Source organism: Drosophila arizonae, chromosome X (genome assembly GCF_054131065.1).
Source record: "Drosophila arizonae isolate 15081-1271.41 chromosome X, UAZ_ARI_1.0, whole genome shotgun sequence".
Lineage (NCBI taxonomy): Eukaryota > Metazoa > Arthropoda > Insecta > Diptera > Drosophilidae > Drosophila > Drosophila arizonae.
In genome coordinates, this window is record NC_142927.1 from 21,940,833 (window position 1) to 21,961,686 (window position 20,854).

The 20,854-nt window shown below is 42.5% G+C and overlaps 2 protein-coding genes across 9 annotated transcripts in view; one reads left to right on the forward strand and one right to left on the reverse strand.

Annotated features, from left to right (window-relative positions):
• RhoGAP19D (Rho GTPase activating protein at 19D) overlaps positions 1 to 15,844 on the forward strand; it is a 47,054-nt gene extending 31,210 nt beyond the window's left edge. For 4 of the 6 annotated variants that reach the window (XM_089475372.1, XM_089475375.1, XM_089475374.1 and 1 more), the window contains 11 exons: positions 6,204 to 6,893; positions 7,005 to 7,303; positions 7,371 to 7,457; positions 9,944 to 10,373; positions 10,436 to 10,535; positions 10,604 to 10,702; positions 10,774 to 11,094; positions 11,166 to 12,101; positions 12,171 to 12,996; positions 13,067 to 14,643; positions 14,713 to 15,844. In XM_089475372.1, coding sequence (XP_089331498.1) covers positions 6,204 to 6,893; positions 7,005 to 7,303; positions 7,371 to 7,457; positions 9,944 to 10,373; positions 10,436 to 10,535; positions 10,604 to 10,702; positions 10,774 to 11,094; positions 11,166 to 12,101; positions 12,171 to 12,996; positions 13,067 to 14,625 — 5,347 coding nt within the window. In that variant the 3' untranslated portion in view covers positions 14,626 to 14,643; positions 14,713 to 15,844. Of the gene's footprint in view, positions 1 to 270; positions 347 to 6,203; positions 6,894 to 7,004; positions 7,304 to 7,370; positions 7,458 to 9,943; positions 10,374 to 10,435; positions 10,536 to 10,603; positions 10,703 to 10,773; positions 11,095 to 11,165; positions 12,102 to 12,170; positions 12,997 to 13,066; positions 14,644 to 14,712 lie in introns of those variants that run through there. The other 2 variants (XM_089475376.1, XM_089475377.1) reach the window with 2 other exon arrangements.
• A 1,475-nt stretch (positions 15,845 to 17,319) lies between these two features.
• Positions 17,320 to 19,715, reverse strand: GstT3 (Glutathione S transferase T3). Of its 3 annotated transcripts, none has more exons than XM_089475380.1 (4): positions 19,581 to 19,715; positions 18,163 to 18,315; positions 17,673 to 18,095; positions 17,320 to 17,604 (listed from the first exon to the last, which is right to left on the reverse strand). In XM_089475380.1, the coding sequence occupies exons 1-4, from the start codon at positions 19,666 to 19,668 to the stop codon at positions 17,459 to 17,461; spliced, it is 810 nt and encodes a 269-aa protein (XP_089331506.1). In that variant the 5' UTR covers positions 19,669 to 19,715; the 3' UTR covers positions 17,320 to 17,458. The 3 variants fall into 3 exon arrangements, with proteins under 3 accessions (XP_089331506.1, XP_017872409.1, XP_017872408.1); XM_018016920.2 differs by lacking the exon at positions 19,581 to 19,715 and adding an exon at positions 18,462 to 18,603; XM_018016919.2 differs by lacking the exon at positions 19,581 to 19,715 and adding an exon at positions 18,418 to 18,570.
• Between the last annotated feature and the right edge of the window lie 1,139 nt (positions 19,716 to 20,854).

Below are 20,854 nucleotides of genomic sequence, written 5' to 3' on the forward strand. Positions count from 1 at the left end.
AGGTTGTTCGACGGTTGCCCACTCAATAGCTGGGGGCTCTTTTCAATTAGCCCAGCCTGTGTCTCGCTGCTGCCTCTGTCTCTGTCTCTGCCTCTGCCACTGCTGCTGCTGCTGCTGCTGCGACTGCGGCTGCTGCTGTCGCGAGCTTAATATGAATTTCATATATGCATACAAAGTGAATTTTTTTTTTCGTCGCTTGGATTTTTTTTTTCGCTTTTTTTTTTTTTTTTTTTTTTTTTGTATTTCAGTTTAGTCGCATGGACTTTGGGTTGTATTTTAGTTTAGTTGCTGATGGCGAGTGGAGCGCGTAGATTTCGCATCATAATAAATTTTATGAGATCTTAAAGTGAGTTCTCGCGAGTGTGTGTGCGTGCGTGTGTGTGCGTGCTTGTGCGTGTGTGGGAATTCAAATTGATATTGCAAGTTCGAAAGTCGCTTATCATTAGTAATCGTGTACTAATTATAATTGCCTTTGATAACGCAAAACAAGCTGTCATATAACATAGAAATGTGACGGGAACTGTGGCGGCTGAGATGGGTGAGGTGGCTGCGGTGGGTGGGGCCGCTGTTGGAAAGTTTTCCTTTTTATTTTATTTTTTGTTTCGTGTTTTGCAAAGGCCTTGAAATCTATATTGGATCATAAAGTTGAAGTATTTTCAATTAATGATGAGCGCAACAACAACAACAACAACAACAACAACAGCGGCAACATCAACTTAACTAACTAAAGCAACAGCTACGCTTAAGTAAATGTTGTTTTAACAGCAACAACAACAACAACGACAACATGAGCAACAACAATGCGCGTTTGTCTCAATTTCTTAGTAGTTATTTGTTTGTTTTATGCTATTTTTTTTTCTTGTTCTTTTTCTTTTCTCGCGCTTTATTGTTGCTCAAAAAATTATGTGTGTGTGTGTGTGTGCGTTTTTTTCCTTCTTCTCGTTTCTTTTGAATGCGATTTTGCGTTTTGTGTTTCGTTTCCGTTGCGTGCGCGTTGCCCAAACAATGACACGAATGGCAGCGCTGCCAGCGTCGGCGTCGGCGTCGACGTCGACGCCAATGGGTGTCGCCATTGCCGCTATCGACACCGCAGGGCGCCGTCGCCGCCAGCAGCGAAATCGATACCAAATGCCAACAATAAATGCAATGCGAATCGAGCATAGGGCAGAGCGCTGGGTGGAACAGAAAGGGATAGATGAGGTGGGTGGGAGTGAGAGGGAACTAGCATAAAAGAGCTGCGTATGTTAGGCGGTGGGCGGCCGTGTGAGTGAGAGGCAGGCGGGTGTGGGTGCGGGGGCGTGAAGCGTCGTGTCACACGATGAACTGTTGACAGGTTTCAGCCTTTAGTTTTGTGGCTTATCAAATATGTCAACATTTTTATTTATGACTTGTTAATTGCAAACAGGCAAAAGAGTTGCCAATACGCAAATCAGACAATAGCCGGCAATAATAACAACAGCAGCAGCAACAACAACAACAACAACAGCAACAACAACATGAACAGCAACAATGAACAGTTAGTGCATACACAACAAGCAGACAATAAAGCGCGAAATTCCACACACACACACACATACATACATACACATACTTTTTTAATATGTATGTATGTATGTGTATGTGTGCATGTATCTATGCCTGATAGATACAGCTCATTTGTGTTTGGCTCACTCTTTGCTGATAAGCAACAACAACAACAACAACAATAATAGCAAAGTACGAGAAATCAGCACAATAGAATCGCGATTCGCAGCGTTTCGAATCACTTGTGTTAATGGATCTATTTATTTTAGTAGCCTTGTGTACAGAGCTTATGTGAAGATAACAATACTTGGATATTAGATGTGTACTATATAGGGCCCTATAGACCCCCTATGCCCCAAATAGACATCAAGTACAATATAGCTTAAAATTGTTTGCAACATTTGCATATTTGCAATTTCTCTCACTCACTCTCTCTCTCTCTTTCTTTCTCCCGTTCTCTTTCACACTCTGTCTCCTTTCCTGCCAACTGTCAGTTTGCTTATTCTCATGGTCATGGAAACGGATTTCCACTTGTCATTATCCATGGTCACTTGGGCTTGTTTGTTGTTGTTGTTGTTGTTGTTGTTGTTGTTGTTGTGCAGTCACATAAGAGCATTGTTTTGGGCGCTCGTGTTGATATGGCTTACTTATACATCCACATACACACACATACTCAATACAAATATATGGGTGTATATTTAGCCCCAATTTTTTATGAAAGCCAATTTCAATATTTCACTTTCAATTTATAGCAATATGAGAAATATTTATGTAGAAAGTAGATTTATTCAAAGGCAGCTTTTGTTTATAAACATTTAATGCTAATGACTTCAAGTTTTTATCAACTGAACACAATGGAAATTTGTGGTATTTGTGCTGCAGCCAGAAACTGCAAATAATATATATACTTTTTAATATGAGTCGAGTCCATCTAGCCCTGGACTAGTATGAACTAGACTAGAATCATAGATATCCTAAGTAAGGCCTTTGGTTCTTAGCTAATTATACTAAATGCGTTGTAAAATTATGAAACTCACGTTTCACACTTCATTAAAATACAAAAAAAAAACAAAAAAAAAAGAGATCCTTTCCTTTCATGAAATCGATAAATATCGTTATCAATTTTTTTTTTTTTTTTTTTTTTTTTGTGGATCAATAACTCTTAAGAACTGCCCAGAAATCCTATAAAAAAGAAAAGTTGTTAAATTATTAATTATTGCAGTGCATTTTGAAAGCATCCAAATTTGATAACTTGAAAATATATCTTTGCGTTATACAAGACTACGAAAGCTTCATATATCATCTACTTTCATGCAGTTTGAAAAGTTGCTGGATTCTGTTTTTGTGATTCGCTCTCTATTATTGTAGATACAGTCGAGTCTCGATAATTCGAATTTCGATTTACACAGAAATTCAATTGGTCGAGAACTATCGAGAAGAGTTTTTTCAAGGGGATTGCATTTTTTCGATATATGGGGATTTTCAATTTAAGGAAATCCAAATTGCCGAGACTCGACTGTAATATTGAAATTGAAAGAACGCATCAAGTGAAATTTCATGAGAAGCTTGGAAAATACAGATTTCATGCTAATCGCATTTACCGATTTAGCATTTCTTCATACCTGAACACATATCGCACTGCTATTTAGCTGAACACAGCTGCATATTCGTATTCATGAAAAGTGTAGTGCACAATTCAATATACAGCTGTATTCATGCAAATGGAAGCAATATGTAGTAATAGTATACTAAGCATAAGCTGAATTCCACTCTCTGATTAAATTGGAATGCAAAGGAATGCAAGGGGAATTGCAAAGAAATACATCTATTGTAATATAAGAAATACAATTGAGCTGTAGCTGTGTAGCTGGAGCTGTGTAGCTGCAGCGATAACAGGATTGAATTCTTTTCACTGTATTTAGTAAACGGTGCTATTTATATACGCTCACACTATTTTCATTTAGCTTAATTAATTTGTTTTTAAGAATTGTTGCCTTGGCTGCAAAAAAAGAAAAAAATATTGTTAGTTTGCGCTCGGCTTCGAGTCGAAAGAATCGCCTGGATACGATTGCAAGGTGGGGGAAAACTTTAATTAGGCAACTGGGAGCGTAGCATTAATTTCGATTTTCCGCGCTAAGCGCCCACAGCCGTAAAGTTGGCAAGGTCAAAGTATCTGATTGCTGCTGACGTCCATAAATCAATTTATGCTGCCACTCAAAGGTCAATCAGGAGTTGCTTGATTTTTTCCATTAAGGCAGAGTGACAAAGGGGAAACGACGCGGCGGTGGGGGGTGAGGCAGTGCCAGAGGCAGAGGCATGGCACTTAATTACCAGCTGCACCTGTTGTACGCCACCCTCTCCGTCCCCCCCCCCCCCCCCCCTCGCATCATGCAAGCGTATCCATTTACGTTGCTCAGCTTTGTAGCTCATAACAAAGGAAGCACTAGAAGAGTTCCATGCCCGCCGTGCTCCTCCATCATGGGCACTCGCTTCCTGCATTCGCTTGAACAGAAGCGAGAAAAGTAGCTGGAGGAAAATATTTGCATTGGCTGCTGCGCTCTCGGCTGAAATGGATATGGTCGCGCTGCTGTGGCGCGGTGCTGCTCCAGCAGGAAGCCGTTATGTGTGAGCAGCAAGCGCCGTTGTCCTGCTGGCCTGCAGCAGGAGCGAAGCGCGTTATGCCAGGCAAATTGAGTTATATCAGAGTTGCTCGACGCAGCAGCCGCAATCTAATTGAATCAAGTCTTGAGTGCATATATAGATCGCACACACACACACACACACACACACAACTACAACTTGCAGTTAGTTGGTTATGTCACGGCCATGGCCATTAGGCAACCTGACAGGCAGGCAAGAGGCAGCCAGCCATTAGCCTTTGCCTGCATGGCTAGGCGCCTCACAAAACAGAGCTCAATGGTACAATGGTCAATGGCTCCTGCTCCTGCTCCTGCTCCTGCTGCTGCTCCTGCTGCTGCTCCTGCTCCTGCTCCTGCTTCTGCTCCTGCTCATGGCTGTGCCTCTATGCCATTTCATAGCCATCACACAATTGTTTCCCTTTTCGCTTTTGGCACCTGTGGCCCGGCAAGATCTCCATCTGTGATCCGTTGCAGTCTGGATGCTTGCATGAAATTCTTAAGCAAATACATTCGCTTAATAAACAAACAAAAATGAATTGCAAAACACATTCATAATCCAAATCGTCATCACAGCCAGCGCTGTGCGGACCGCATGGCGTCCGCGGGGGCGACGGCGAGGGGGCGCGACTCTGCTGCTGTTTACGCAAATTGCGCAGCTTACTCGTATTTGGCAACGGCTATGTTGTTATCGTCGTCGTGACCAGCGTACCCAAACAGCTGACAGCGTCCAATCGGATACTGAAGCGTTGACGTTCGCGCTGACATTGCCTTTGACGTCGACGGCGACGGCGACGGCAACGACGACAGCGACGCTAACGGCACGCGCCAAAAAAACATTTCTCAGCTCTCCAGTGCGACCTTATTTCGTATGGCAATCAGGCAGTCGCTATTGCCACATATTTGAGCTGTTTGAAATAAAGATATATTTACATGTACATATATGTATATATGTATGTACATTCATATATGTATCTGCACTTCAATATATATCTTGGATAACGCGGGCTCTAGCTTTCAGTATGACTGACAATTGATGTTATAATAAATCAAAAAACAGCGTAAACTTTCAATTATTATTGCAACTGCATAAAAACAAGCTAATATTATGTATTCAAATATTGTTTTTCGTTTAGCAGTTAATCAAACAAACAAGCAATATAATGTAAATCAAATGAAGAAAAATACATTTAATAAAATTACATATAATAAAATCCAAAAAATTATAAAAAATCAAATAAAATAAAATCATTAATATAAATAGTATTTTTGTAAGTCAAATAAAATATAATGTAAACATTATTTATAAAATGAAAATTCAATTATATAATAAATTACATATATGTACAAAACAAAGCAATAGAAATCAAATGAAATTAATTTTACATGAAATAAAACCAGAAAACAAAAAACTCCAGTTAATAAACTATACATAATTGGTATATTTGTTAACAAAATAAATAAATGTCATAAAAAAGTAAACAAAAAAAAAAAAATGATAAAACGCAAAAAAAATTAATTTAATTAAATTAAAAAAAAATAAAAATAAAAATGTCTTAAAAAATAAAATAAAAATAAATTAAAAGTTAATAAAATTAAAAATAAAATAAAACGAAAAAAAAAATAAATCAAATTAAAATACGCATATACAAATCAATTAATTTTTTTTTATAAAATTATAAAAAATGTACTTAAAATCTATATTTTGTTTAAAAATCAAGCAAAATATAATTTCATTGTAATATAAAAATAAAAAAAAAATAAAAAATAAATATATAAAACATAAAACAAATATAATATAAATTCAACTAATTATAGATCATAATAATATACATTTCGGTATCAAATACCTGCATTTAACTAAAGATTAGAGTTATTTAAATATAATTCCAATCAAATATTTATTTTCAACATTGCATCTTAATTTCAATTTTGCAACTGATTCAATGTCGATTTATTTTATTTTTATTTTTTTCAAGCATTTGACCTTTAGTTAATTGTAAGTCCTTAACTAATTGATTTGCCTTTCTCTTCTACTTAAAGTGCCAATCAACCGCCAAATCTAACAGTATTAGCAAGCACAACACCGACCACGCCCACCCAGCGCCAGCCCAAATCGGCAGCAGCCCTCAGCCAAGCACTGTACGCCGTGAATGTTGCCAGTGGCAGCGGCAGCGGCAGTGGCAGTGGCAGTGGTAGCGGCAGCGGCAGCGGCAGCAGCGATAACAGCGACCTAATGATCCGACTGCGCGAATCCATCAAACAGAAAGAGGAGTTTCTGAAATCGCCGTTACCCTCAGGTGTGATGTCTGCCTCGTCGTCCGCCTCAGGCAGCGCCTCCTCCACATCCAACGGCAACGCAGCGCAGTCACTGCCGCAAAAGCAACAAGCGGCGCAGCACTTTTTTCCCTCGCAGACGCCACCAGGAGGAGGCGGCAACGTTGCACCGCGCGTGCGCCACCAAGTGCTGCACAAACAGCAACAGCAACAACAACAGCAGCAGCAGCATCACCTCCATCACCACCTCCAGCAGCAACAGCAGCAGCAGCAAGTTGTGCTCGGCTACGACATGTACAATAGCTACACGAGCAGCAAGCTGGCGCCTCGGTCCTTGGGTGCAATGCCGGCGCAGCCACGACAGGTGGCTGTTAGCGTTGCGAACAACAATGCCAGGTACGGCAATGAGTTAGACTACTTTGAGACGCTGCAAGAGACGGGCGTGACCAACAAGGTGTAAGTAGCTGTGGCTGGCTGGATGCAGCTCCTGGTGGGCAGTCAAGATCTGGCTCAATCGAATATTCAACCTCTGCTAATTGTGATTTTTTGTTTGTTTTTCATTTTTAGATTCGAACGCAAACTGGTCACGCACATGTCGAAGGGATTTGATCCATTTAAGCCGCTGTCAATCAATACCAACGCCAGTGGCGCCTCCGAATCGAGCAGCGCCGCCTCCGTTGCGTTAGCCAAAAAGCAAAGCGTCCTATACGAGTCACTGCAACAGCATCCGCTGCACCAGATGCAGGCCAAGTTCCAGCAGAGCAGCAGCTCTGTCGGCACCAGCGCCGTCGATGGCCAGAACACCAGCCGCATGGAGCTGCACAAGGCGACGGTAGCGAACGCCACCTTCGAGTCCACGCCAAGCAGTAAGTGACCCTGATCTGAACTGATCTGAAAAGAAAGGAAACTAATAAATTGCTCGACTGTTTGCAGAGTTCAGCAGTGTTCCGGAGCACCAGCAGCCCAGCAGTAGTTCCTCGCATACGGTTGCCACCTTGGCGGACATTGCTGAGAGCAGCGGTAAGTGTGAAATGGCTGGCTTCTCTCTCATGAGAATCATAATGACATGGGAGCTACTTGGGAGAAATTTGGGATTTGGTAATGATTCAAGTTTGATCTTCGATCTGGAAAAATTCAGCAGTAGAATTGAATTGTTTTCCAATCAATTATTTATCTATCCAGCTAATACTCCAAGCTTTCACTTTAAACTATCTTCAAGAGAGTCGAAATGAAATATCTAAAAATAATATAATAGTTATATACAGGCAAGTCCCGATAATAATGTACACAGAAATTCAAAATCGAGGATTTTTAAGAACGATATTTTTCAAGGAGATAGAATTTTCGGTTTATCGCTAGTTTTGATTTAGCGGTGCACAAATTATCGAATCTCGACTGTATTATGTATTATATATTACATTATTCAACAATGCAATGCATCGTATCGCAAAATTAAGGCTAAGTTCAAATTGCATGCATTTTTCATCTTCTCAATCCCTAAGAGAGAAGGGGAGAGAGAATAAAGAGAATATCGCACAGAAAATCAACTTAGATAAACTCAAGCATATTTAGGTTAAAAACAAATTAAATAGTTCGATTGGACCTCCAATTACGAGACACCTTGAACTACATTCGTTCTGTGTTTTTTTAACTCATATACTCTTATGGACTAGATTCATCTCGCGTATCCATATACAAACTTACGAACCTGGACAAACGAACATCGCTAGGCTTTAACCCATCGCCTCTACCAACACCGTGAATCCAAAGCGCCATCTGGCAAAGCAGCAGCTTATAATTCAAACACAATTCAATGGCAATTGGGATTCTTAGAATACTCATTTGACTGCCTGTTTGCACTTGCATAAGTAAAATTCCAAATATTGGCTACAATAATTGCAATTGCAGCAAAATTTAAAGAATTTGGTGAAATGTAGAGCTAACATCCGAAATATAACAGAACTAAACAAGTAAGAAGGCTCCAGTCGATACTGCTCGACTAGGAGATACCCTGAACCCTCCAAACTGATATTCTAATCATTTTGGACTTCTTTTATGCACACATACATACACATGCACTTATAAGCACGCGCTCTGCTAACTGCGCTTGGGCTGCGCTGCAGTATGGGCAATATTATCAGAATTTATTTGTTGAACAATCTTTTGTAGACATACGATCTTAATGAAACTTTCAGAGTGTAATCATATGGTGAATATATGTGTACATTCCAAAGCACAAGTCTCTAGTACTTGAAATACGTTTTTTACAAATTGCGGGCGAAGGGGGCGTGGTGTCCAAAATCTGTAAATTACAAAATCTTTGTATCCATTAACTTTATATACAACGCAAATTTGAAGTCTCCGGTCTAAAAGTGCTCAAATTAGGCTAAAAAACAATGCCGATTTTTCGATCATTCTCGATAAAAAAGTTATCGGATGAGTTATCGAAAAATACGATAAACTTGTAAGGCTTTTGGTATACACGAGTGTGCATGCCAAATTTCAGCTCTCTAGCTCTTGTAACTTCTGAGATCCTTTTGCTCATACGGACGGACGGACGGACAGACGGACAGGGCTATATCGACTCAGCTCGTCGTCCTGATCAAGAATATAAAAACTTTATGGGGTCTGCGATAATTCCTTCTGCCTGTTACATACTTATCACAAAACCATTATACCCTGATTTCCCATTTTCAATGGGTTCAGGGTATACAAAATTGGACAAAATACACGCAAAATGAGTTCGAAAGCTTGAAGACTCGCGCTCCTAAGATATACGAGCTATAATTTAATAACTCTATTTCGATATCGATTTAATCGATAAATGCCAAAATGTAGATAGCTATCGATTAATTGCAATAAGTTTAACCTATATATTTCTCAGCTCCTCCTGTAGGCTCAGAGTTAGCTACATGGACTAAGCTCCTGCTTGACCTGATCAAGAATATGTGTAGTATATTTTGGGCTCTGCCACGCCTTCAGTGGCATGTTACACACTAGTTAGCACATCCAGTAGTCCCTGATTTTCCACGTCTCTGGGTATTATACATATATAAAGTCTCCGAATTCAAACTCTATTAAATAATAAGATTGAGTTTCATCGAAACACATTTTTGTCTATATTAGCTTACGAACTTTTCAGCCCAACTGCTACACAATATTCCCCAGGTATCACTCCATGTTAGATGTTCACAGAAAGAAACAACAAAAATTTCCAGTAGCAGTTGGCGGACTCGATTACCCAGCTCAGCTAGTGGCTTCCCGAATCAAGTGCTTTCATTTGTCAATCTCCACTTCAGAAGCTAACATTGCTTTACTCCCGATTGACTTTATTGAATATTTTTTTTTTTTTTTTTTTTTTTTTTTTTTTATTATTTTGACGTCCTTATATCCTTCTGGTTAAAGCTTTAAATGTTAATCAAAATTCATAAATATAGTGAATGAAATTTTCAGTGGTTTTGAATTTGGCAATTTGGTTTCAATGAGGTTCAATTTTATGCTTGCAGCCGCGGCCATTGTGGACGCGGCCACAGTGTCGGCGAATGTGGTGCGGCGGTACAAGCCGCTCTCGTCCAGCTCATTTGACGAGGGCAAGCCGGTGCGCCGAATCTCGTATCTGCGTGCCACCAACAACGAGGCGGAATACCATGCTGAGCCGGCAGCGGACAGCGGAGCTGCTGGCGGTGCTGGCGGTGCTGGTAGCACGGCGGCAGCTGTTGTTGCGGCAGCAGCCGCGGCAGCCGCAGCGGCGTCCGTCGTGGAGCCACACAAGACGAAGGCCCTGGTGGAGGAGCATCCAGACCCGACATACGATGTGATCGGCACCACCGGCGCCGGGCACGAGTTCATTGAGACACCCAACGGCCTGGAGGACGTGCGCCTGAGTACGCACCATGGCAATCGTCGGGCCTCGATCAGCAGCGACATGCGCAGCAGGTGAGTCCTTCGCGAGTCGCCAATGAGTCACATCGCCTAGCTAATCCTTACGCTTTGCACAGCATCCACATCGATGCCGAGCTGAACGGCAAGTACGTGCCCAACGAGCTGGAAGCCTTCGAAACGGAGATCGAGATCAAGTCCTCCTGCATCAATGGCAAGGTATGCAACGCTCAAATGAGTCCTTGAAGGGTAGGCAGTACTAAAGCCATCGTGTCTTCTTCTTGCAGCGCATGTCGGAGTATCGATCATGGCGTCAGGTGAAACTGGAGATCAAGGGCGACATTCTGCGCATTTACTCTGGTCGCCATACCAAGTCGGAGCATAATGTGAGTCGAGATTCGGATGTTTCCTGGTCTGGTGCGATGCTAATTCTAATTAATCTCTCATTGTCCGGCAGGTGATAGAGCTTGATATTAGAAATTTTAAATTCTTTGACGAGTCGTTGGACAAAAAGAAGTTCTTGATACGCATGCAGTCCAAGCCGAGCGCCACCGGCGCCCACCTGGCCACATTGGGCAACGAGCTCAATTTGGATGATGCGCACGATAAGCTGACGTCGTCGGGCAGCAGCAGCGCCGCTGAGCCGCAAACACCGGCGTCAACGGCTCCCTCCTGCGGTCCCTACACCGAAATTCTCTTCAAGACCAAAAACAGCAACGAGATGAAGCGTCTCTTTGGCCTGCTGCAGTGGAAGGATAGTCTGAACTATGATGATATTGTAAGCAATGCAGCAGATTCACAAATTTCCTGGAATTTCCATTAATCATTACACGCTTATGTTTCGTATAGGAGCAGCCGGCGGGCAAACAGCTGGCGGAGCCACAGAAAACAGCAGCCACGTCCAGCTATCTGGACGACGTGGCCGGCGCCGCGGACAGCTCGCCGTTGAGCTCACACTCGAGCGGGGCCCTGATGGAGGGACCTGTGGCGGCGACAATAGCGGCAGCTGCCGTCACCAATGACGCCATCTCGCCGGTGATGAAGCTGCGCAAGCCCTCCTCGCACAAGAATGTACCAGAGAAGGATTTGGGCTCGCCCAAGTCGAAGAACTGGAAGGACTTGCTCTTCCGACGAGGAGGCGGCAGTGGCGGCGGCGTATCCCATGCCGACCTGGCCTCACCCTCGGGCTGTGCCAACAAGACGGGCGGCTCCATTGGGCTGCCCCTGCGCGCCTGTCCCATGTCCAAGAATAATGCATACGTGCCGCATCTGGTGGAGGTGTGCACCAACATTGTGGAAACCAAAGGTCTGGGCGTGGTGGGCATCTATCGCATACCGGGCAACAAGGCGGCCATCTCCGAGCTGTCCGAGCTGGTTAACACTAAGGACTTTCAGTTCGAGAGCTGCGCCACCGACGTCCGGTGGGAGGATGTCAATGTGGTTAGCAGCTTGCTGAAGCTGTTCATACGCAGCCTGCCAGATGCACTGATGCCCGCCAGTTTCTACATCAACTTCATTGAGGCGGACAAGAAGACGGGCATGGAGCGGATAATGCTGCTCAAGGATATTGTGGAGCTGTTGCCCCGCCATCCGTACGAGACAATGAAGCATCTGATCCGGCACCTTTGCCGCGTCAGCGACAACTGCGAGGTGAATCGCATGGAACCGAAGAATCTGGCCATTATCTTTGGCCCATCCATTATACGGACACCGAACGACACCCTGGAGACGGCTGTCAAGGACATGAAGCATCAGTGTCGCATTGTCGAGCTGCTTGTCACGCAGGTGAGCTGAGATGCTGCTGCAGCTGTAATCAATGGAAATCAATTTACCTGCTTTCTCTCTCTTTTGCAGTACGAGTTTTTCTTTGAGGGCGGCAGCCTGCCGGACTTGGCGGAGCTGAGCGGCGGTGCGGCCGCGCCGAGCCCTGCACAGCCACAGCAGACGCAGGAGGACCAAACGAGCATGCTGCTGCACAACCTGTCCAAGATTGAGCGCATCACTGAGCGCGAGACGCGCTCCTCACGTTTCATTCCGCAGCTGCGTAGGCGAACCCACGGCAAGCGCAGCGCCGTCAGCTCGGACACGTACTCGGGCGAGAGTGTTCTGGTAAGCGGCAGTAGCCAAGCTCAGCACAATATCCACTGCACCACCAATACCACCACAAACACCACCAAAACCAAAACCAATACCACCACCAACACCACCACCACAACCACCATCCGCACCACCAACCAAAGACGAATGCAGCGCAAGGCTGTGCAAAGCATTTGCGATTTTGGCCTAATCCTGCCCGCTGTTCACTTTCAGTCGCTGGACTACGCCAAGGTATCAGCGAGCAGCACCACCAGCACCAGCAGCAGCTCCACGCTGCACAGCAGCAAGACCAGCACCACCAGCAAGCTGCTCAGCTCGGCGATGGGCTCGTCCGCCTTCACGTCGTCGTCGAGCTCGTCGAAGGCGGCGGCAGCGAGCACCAAGAAGCGCAGCACCGGCGGCTTCCTCTCCAGCTCCAGTTCGCGCAGCGGCCAGACACGCAAGGCCAGCCTCGACGAGAAGGATCTGGCCAGCGTGGACTCGGCCAGCAGCATAGGCAAGCACGACCAGCAGCAGCGCAGCAGCGTGGACATATCCATACAGCTCACCGACGACGATTCCAGCAGCCGGCTGAGCGATACGGGTAAGTGCAGGCTCTGTGGAAAGCATTCCCCAAGGATGCAGTATAGTAATTATTTCCACTCCTTGGCCAGGCTCGATGTCGCTGACCACCATCACGGACACGCTGGACAGCAAGTTGCGCAATCTGCGCAGTGGCTCGGAGTCGAATGATGAGAACGGCTCGCCGGAGTTTCCAAAAAATCGACGACACACGCTCGGCCAGCCGCTGCACTTGCACTCCGAGAACATTCCGTATGCGGACGAGTCGCCGGAGCGACTGTTCCACAACTTCTGCGCCCTGGACGCGCCGCACTCGCTGCTGCTGAGCCGCTCCTGCACGGCCACCAACACGCTGGGCGAGGCCAAGGACGAGAAGCATCTGCAGCTGATGCTGAAGCCGACGGTGGCGCCGCTGCCGGCCAGCCTGCTGAAGGCGGCGCACAAGCTGCAGCACTCGGCCACGGCGCCCATCCATCAGGGCAGCTCAACGGCGCCGGCTAGTGGCGCCGCCACGCCCACCGCCGGCACTGGCTCAAGCAGCGCCTCCACACCGCTGGCTGGCACGCCCAGCTCGCAGACGGGCAACGCGGGCAGCGCGGGCAGCGCGGTGCAACGCAACTCGTACGGCAGCAAGAACTTGCGGTTCAGCAGCTCGCTGGCCTACGAGCAACGGGGCGGCGCTGGTGGCGCCGGCTCCGAGGACGACTCGGAGGGCTCCACCACCAGTGACCCCAAGGAGAAGCTGCTCATGGCCGCTCCCTCGCCATCGTTTTTTCTCGAGCGCTACAATAAAAAGCGACGCGATCATCGACTCTTTCGCAGCGCCAGCTTCAACTGTCGCAACTACTCGACCCGACACATGAGCAGCAGCAACTCCAGCACGGCGGCTGCTGCGGCGGCCGCCGCCTGCTGCTCGCCGACATCGTCGTCGTCGTCGTGGGCCCATGCCGCTGGCGCGCTGACCAAGGATGAAAAGACTGACATGAATCTGACCAAGAAGCGGCAGATACAAAACAAACAGAATCGCTCAATCAAGCGGCGTCACACGGTGGGCGGACCGCACGACTATGCGGCCAATAACGGTGTTGGCGGCGGCGGTGGCGGTGCAGGTGGCGCCTGTAGCGGCGGTGCTGGCTGCGGCGGTGCCTCACGGCACGATCTGACGGCCATCAACTACAATCATCACAATCGCCATCACAAGCAGCAGCTGCTCAAGTTGGTCAGCGCCGCAGCCGGCGCCAATGGCGGTGCTGCGGCCGAAACGACAACCACAACAACAACCACCACCACAGTGCTGCGCAGGCTGGGCGCCACAGCGACCAGTGCGAGTGCCAGCGCCAGTGTGAGTGGCGTCACGGAGGCCAGTGTCGCGCTGCCCGTCTCTGGCGCCAGTTCTAGCAACAACAACGGCAGCAACAACAACAACAACAATTCGCCATTGAGCGACGGCAGCAACGGCAACAGCAACAGCAACGCCAGCGGCGGCGGCGGCGTCGGCAGTCCATGCAGCAACAGCAGCTCGGCCAGCCACAGCAGCAGCGGTGCTGGTGGTGGTGGTGGTGGTGGCGGTGGCGGTGGAGGCGTTGCTGGCGCCGACCAAGTGCTGGAGGTGGGCATACGCATCAAGAACATCAACAGAGCGCGCTTCTAAATGCAGCCGTTGGAGCAGGTGAGTGGCGCAATGAAATAGAGCTCAAGAATATTCAATAATTAATTTGGTAATTCATGTCGCTTGCAGCTAAGGGAAATGCAACAAACGTACAACTCGAATGTGTGAGGGAATATATTGATTTACATATATATATATATACATGTATATTGGAAAGGATTAGTATTAAAAACGAAATATATAAAACACACGGGGAAAGTATTTCAAAACATGGCTTAAGTAAATACAAGCTCTAAAAAATATAACAAAAATTTAAAAAACGAAACAAAGATAAGATGCAGAAAAAAAAACACACACACACACACAAATCCCCCAACAAGCCCCACAAGCGCACACAAACACACCGAGGGAACAATGGAAGAGCAAAAGTTATAATTGTAGAGACAGCGCATCGCCTAGAGGGAGACATAAATATATATACAACTATTTTGTAAAACGTATACAATAGTACGGAATATGCTTAACGCATACACTCACACACACACACATACAGAGAAACATGTATTTGTAAAAATAATCACTCACACACACACACACAGACACACCGAAACTTACACAATCAGACTTTTACAATCTATGTTCGATAGCCATATATGGAAGGAAAACAAAAACAGTGCATACATACATATATCTATTTATATATACATGTTTAAACTTAATCAAACAATGTCGCCTGTCTATAACTTAGAGGGAGACAGCAATAAAGCTGGCATGAGTTAACGTGAGTGAGAGAGGGGGAGGGGGAGATATGGCAACATCTTGTGGGCAGGCAGCTGCTTTGTATGATTTGCAATGTATTTCGACTGTTATGTATGTAGTTATGTACCTGTACCTGTTCATACACCTATGGATAGATTCTAGTGCGTAGATGGAAACACTTTTAGGTGCCTTAATTGCTTTGCTTTGAAAATTTGTAAGTGACATGATTTAGGGAACGCTGCCCACAGTGCTCGGTGCTCGATTGGGAATTTGGCAAAAAGCACATATGTCTATACGAACATATACATGCATGTGTATATATGTGCGTTGGGTGCTCGCGTGTCATTAGTTTAGGAGTCGACCATGTTTTGTAAAATGTGAGGCGTTAGCTAAGTCCAACATCGCGTGGACCTGGCCGAGCTGGGCCCAATGCAGCTGCCTGCTCGACGTGGAGCTCAGGCCCCTCAGTTACCGACAGGCGACAAAGAGCAGGTGCGCACATCAGCTAAATAGTATAGACAATGCGATCAACTGAAAAACCCCTCTGGCAAACAAATTACAAATGTCATATATGTATGTATGTATATCTAATATTTAAACAATTCAGCAATAAGTATAGCAGGGCAATGAATGAATGTGAGAGAGTTATAAGAGGACGAAGAGAGCATAAATGTATCCATAATAATCAACACACACATGCATACCTAATATACCTATATAAAATATAATATATACAAATAAATGTATATGTATTATTACTATTATTATTTTTTTGTATTTTAAGTTGAATTCTACAAGATAAAATATACATGCAAATATAATCATTAAGTAAATAGTCTAGAGTTGTATGTAGTTTTATATATACACACAAACACACACACACGCACACATGCACACATGTGTATATATTTATGTATGCAGATATATATGTATAATTATATCCATATTGTATAGTTTTTCCTTTTTTTTTTTTTTTTTTTTTTTTTTTTTTGTATATATTACAATTTATTTTTGCTTTACTTGATTTAATTTGATTATTCTGATTTTTTTTTTTTTTCATTTCACATGTTTATTAAATTCATATATATAAATATACATTTTTTTTTGTAATCCTACTTTATTTATACATACTATATTTTGTTATCGAAAAAACTGAAAGAAAAAATTGTTGCAAAATGTTAGAAATCCAAGCGCGTAACGTTGCTATATATATTATTATATTATATTATATTATATTATATATTATTAATATTTTTATTAGTTTTAGGTAGTTATTTTTAAAATTGTATTTTTTTTTAAATAAATGTGAACTTATAAAAGCAACAATGACGACACAATAAAACAAACATCATAAGAGTACTTATAAAGCGAATAACTTCCATGGTTTTTGAATCATTTTCAGTCGGGTTAACTGAATAAGTCAGCCAATCAAGGCAAGTGATATCGACTTGACTTAATTCGATATATTTTCATATCATATGACTCTGAATCTTGCTTGAATTTTTTGATTATTTTGAACTAAAAATTCTGGCAAAATGTTGGATTGATTTGAAATTCCTAAACTTGTTTGGTGCAAAGTATCAGTGCAATTCTTGAGATGAGTAAAGATTATACTTTTGTAAAGCACTATGATCTTCTTCTGCAAATTATTGAAAAATATTTGAATACATTGAAAGATATTTGAAAATATTCAACAAGTATATACAAATATATTTTTTTTAACTATTTAAAAAAGTTTATTATATACTTAAAGGAAATATATAATATATACCAATTTTAAACATCTTAACTATATTTGAAAATAAACTTAAAATATTTTCATATAAAAAAAATTAAATTTGAATATTAAAGAATTATTTGAAAGTATTTTACAAATATTTAAAAATACTTCAAACCCAACAACAAAACTGTGAATATAAAGAAGTTTGTATTCACATTTGAAGGCGCTTGGGAAACCTTTCTTCAACAACGGATAAGTGATATAACATATATTATTTTATTTAAAAAATTTAATAATTTGACAATACTTAAGATTTACTAGCTAAACTTAAATACAAACATAACTCTAACTAATGTTGACAAGAGCTAATTACAAGGTTTGATGTTTGGTAATGCTTCAGAGTTTGGCCTGTGGTCCAGTGCCCGAAATTTTGTAGACGAACGCGTGGGCTGCATCGTAATGCGGATTGCAGCTGTGTCGGACCCGCTTCAGCCAGGCGCGTATCTTGGGGAACTTGATGCGCACATCGTAGTCGGCCATGCCTATTGAGGGGTGGGGCAAAGGTGGCATGAGAGTGTCTAATCTTGTCAAGCAATGCAAATCGACTTACGCGTTTGCTCGATTTCACAGGCGGCAAAGATGTCGGCAACCGTGAGCGTAGATCCGGTTAGGAACTCGCTCTTGGCCAGCCAGACCTGCTCGATGATGTCCAGATTGCGCTCCATGTGCATGCGCAGCTTCTCGATTTTGTCCTCCTTGGGCGAGCGACCCGTCAGCAGCGGATCCAGCCAGATGGTGCGAAAGTACATGGCACAGGTGACGCGCAGCGTCGTATGCTGCCACTCAAGGAACTCATCGACGCGAGCCTGCTTCGCGAAATACTTGGGGTAGAGTATCTCCGGGATCTCGCCCTTGGCACTGAGGTAACGCAGTATGGCCACGCTTTCCGCTAGCTTATAGCCATTATCGTTAATGCAGGGCACACGCTGAAAACGATTTATATTCAGCTTGAACTCATCTGTCAGATGTTCGCCTGAAATGAAGATATACGCATATATATTCACAGAGAGATATAGTTATATATATGTATATAGACCTACCATTACGCAGCGCTACAACACAGTCCTCGAACTGCATTCCACTCAAACGGAATATGATGAACAGTGCCCGCGACGGCTGCGACATCAGATCGTAATAGAACTTGAGCGAAGACATCGTTTGACTCTTCAGCTTCGTGCTCTGCCGCTGTACAACTGCAAGTGTGCATATAAAGTGACAATGGATGTGAGTTGCATAAAGCAGCCAACTGAACTGAATCTAACTAAACTTAATCATTTCTCTTGAGCACTCCCCACCTTTGGCCTCAACCGGTTCAAAGATCACTTTTCACGCTACGCACCTTCGATCAGTCGGATCCAACAACAACAATACAACAGATTAGCCCCGAGTGAGCGGCCACTGAGACTCAACCAGCTGGCGACAATCGCATCGCGTTACTGAACCACTGCCGAGAGCGCGCGAGCGAAAGCTTTCTTGTGCCCAAAGCTCTGAGAGCGCTCAGCGCGAAGCTTTCAAGTAACGCCGTTACGATGCAAAGTGCGGCTAGATAAATATTCGTTTGCTTGTCATTTTTTTAGTGATAGTGAAACTTATTCTTTTATTTTGTATACTCTGTTGCAAGATTAATTTACGTGCATATTAGCTGCAGAATATGAGCGCAACGAATTTGGAATTTTATCTAGCATTTCACTTTACCAGTTAAGAAATTTAAAAGTTGTTGTAAAGGTAAATACACAAAAAAAATAAATAAATAAATAAAAAAAAAAAATAATAATTTTGAAATATGTTGAGACAGGAATATGTTTTTTTAATAACATAATTTGAACAAATTTGTATTTATTTCTATTTTATGTCTCTATGAAAATTTACGTCTAAATTTGTTTATATTAAAAATAAATTGAAAGATTCAAAGCTTTGCTCTCAACTGTAAAAATTAACCAAACTGATTCCAAATGGGTACTCAAATTAATTTTTTCTATAACCTTTCATTGTTCTTAATTATATTCTTATCTACCTAAATGTATGAAATTTATGTATTTGTATTTATTTTTTTTTTTTTTTTTTTTTTGTTTTTTCTATATATTTTTCACGGCACTTTTACTAACAGTCAAGGCTAAATATGTAGCGCATCAGCTTGTATTTAGCTTTAAAATCCCCTAGGTAGTTAGTATGCGCCTATAAGAAGTTAGTTCCACAGATAAATACTGTTACGCCATATATGTGTGAATAAATATAATTTTTTTTATCAGAGCTGATTGCTTTTGTGCATAACAACAAAATTTCAAAAAGCTTTTAACTAGTTGAAATAGAACTGCGAATGCTCAGTCGTTTTACTCAGCTAAAGGCTGAAATTCCAATTTAAAAGAATTCTTGGATCTTTTTTTTTTTTTTTTCAATTTAAATTTATTTAATATCAATTGCAATTTCCATAGACAGTTGATGCTATGAATACACTTACTTCTGAAGCTGTTGCTTATTATGTTGAACAGATTGGGCGCATCCTGTCCATCGCAGAGACCCACTAAGCTGGCCAGGTGCGACGACATGTTATGCACGAGCTGAGATTGAATACGCTTTGAATCGTTTGCAGTTGCACACCTTTTCTTTATATGTGGAGAAAGAGAGAGCGAGAATGAGAGAGCGAAAGAGAGAAAGAGGGGGGGGAGGGGAGAGAAAGAGAATTCATTGAATCTGACAAATAGAATATAGCCAAGATAACGGCGTAAACAATTACGGACGGACAACCCTATAAATAGCACATTTCTATTTATCATTGACTGCATGCAGTTGATTAAATGAATGTGCATATAGAGATTATTATAGCTGAACTCATTCAGTTGCTGGATAACCTGGTATATGTAAATATATAAACACTGATTAAACACATCCCAACTTTTTTTTTTACAGTGAACCCATTGGAAATCAGACACCGGGTGTTAAAATTTTATATTTTATTGCTCTTCACAATGATTAAAAAACCTAAAGTTTGATTATGGACTCCATTAATTTGGGTAAAGCTAAGCTTAATTGGTTAAGCTAAGCTTAAATAGTTAAGCAAATTGATATTATAAAAGAGCTAAAGATAAAACTCTGAGATTTTTGTCATTGCCCTACCTAGATTATATAGACTATTTATAACTATATATGTAAATTAATTCACATAGTTGGAATAAGAGAATTATTGTCAAAGTATGCCTAATAACAGCTGTTCCAATGAGAGCTGAGTTTAGGCTTTATGAATAGTCATTCAACTAAAGGGTATATAAAAGTCGTGCAGTTTTTATCAGGCTATAACCCTTTTCTATTATCTTTTGCATTGCTTTGCTCTACTTTGTGTGAAGTATCCGTGTTCGTATAGTAAGTACAATAAATTTGCTCTAAATAGCAAAGTTATTATAAGCGATTGATATAGATAAGGCTATAGATATATGTATATAAGCGTGTAGTCTCTTATATGTACGTATACAGAATGTATATGTAGCTGATTAGGCAATTTGTATGTCTAATTAGTTTTACCTCTCAATTTGAAAAGCTTATAAATTTCAAAGAATGGATCCTTGCTTCGCTATCTCCCTCACATCTATTTGCTTTGTTGCAAACTATCTCCTTCTAGCTCGTAGATGACACTCAAAGTATATAGTTAGATATCATAAAATAAATATAAATAAAAGTGTTAAATAACAATAATCACCCACATTGTAAATTCAAAAGTCGAGAATTCTTGCAGGAACA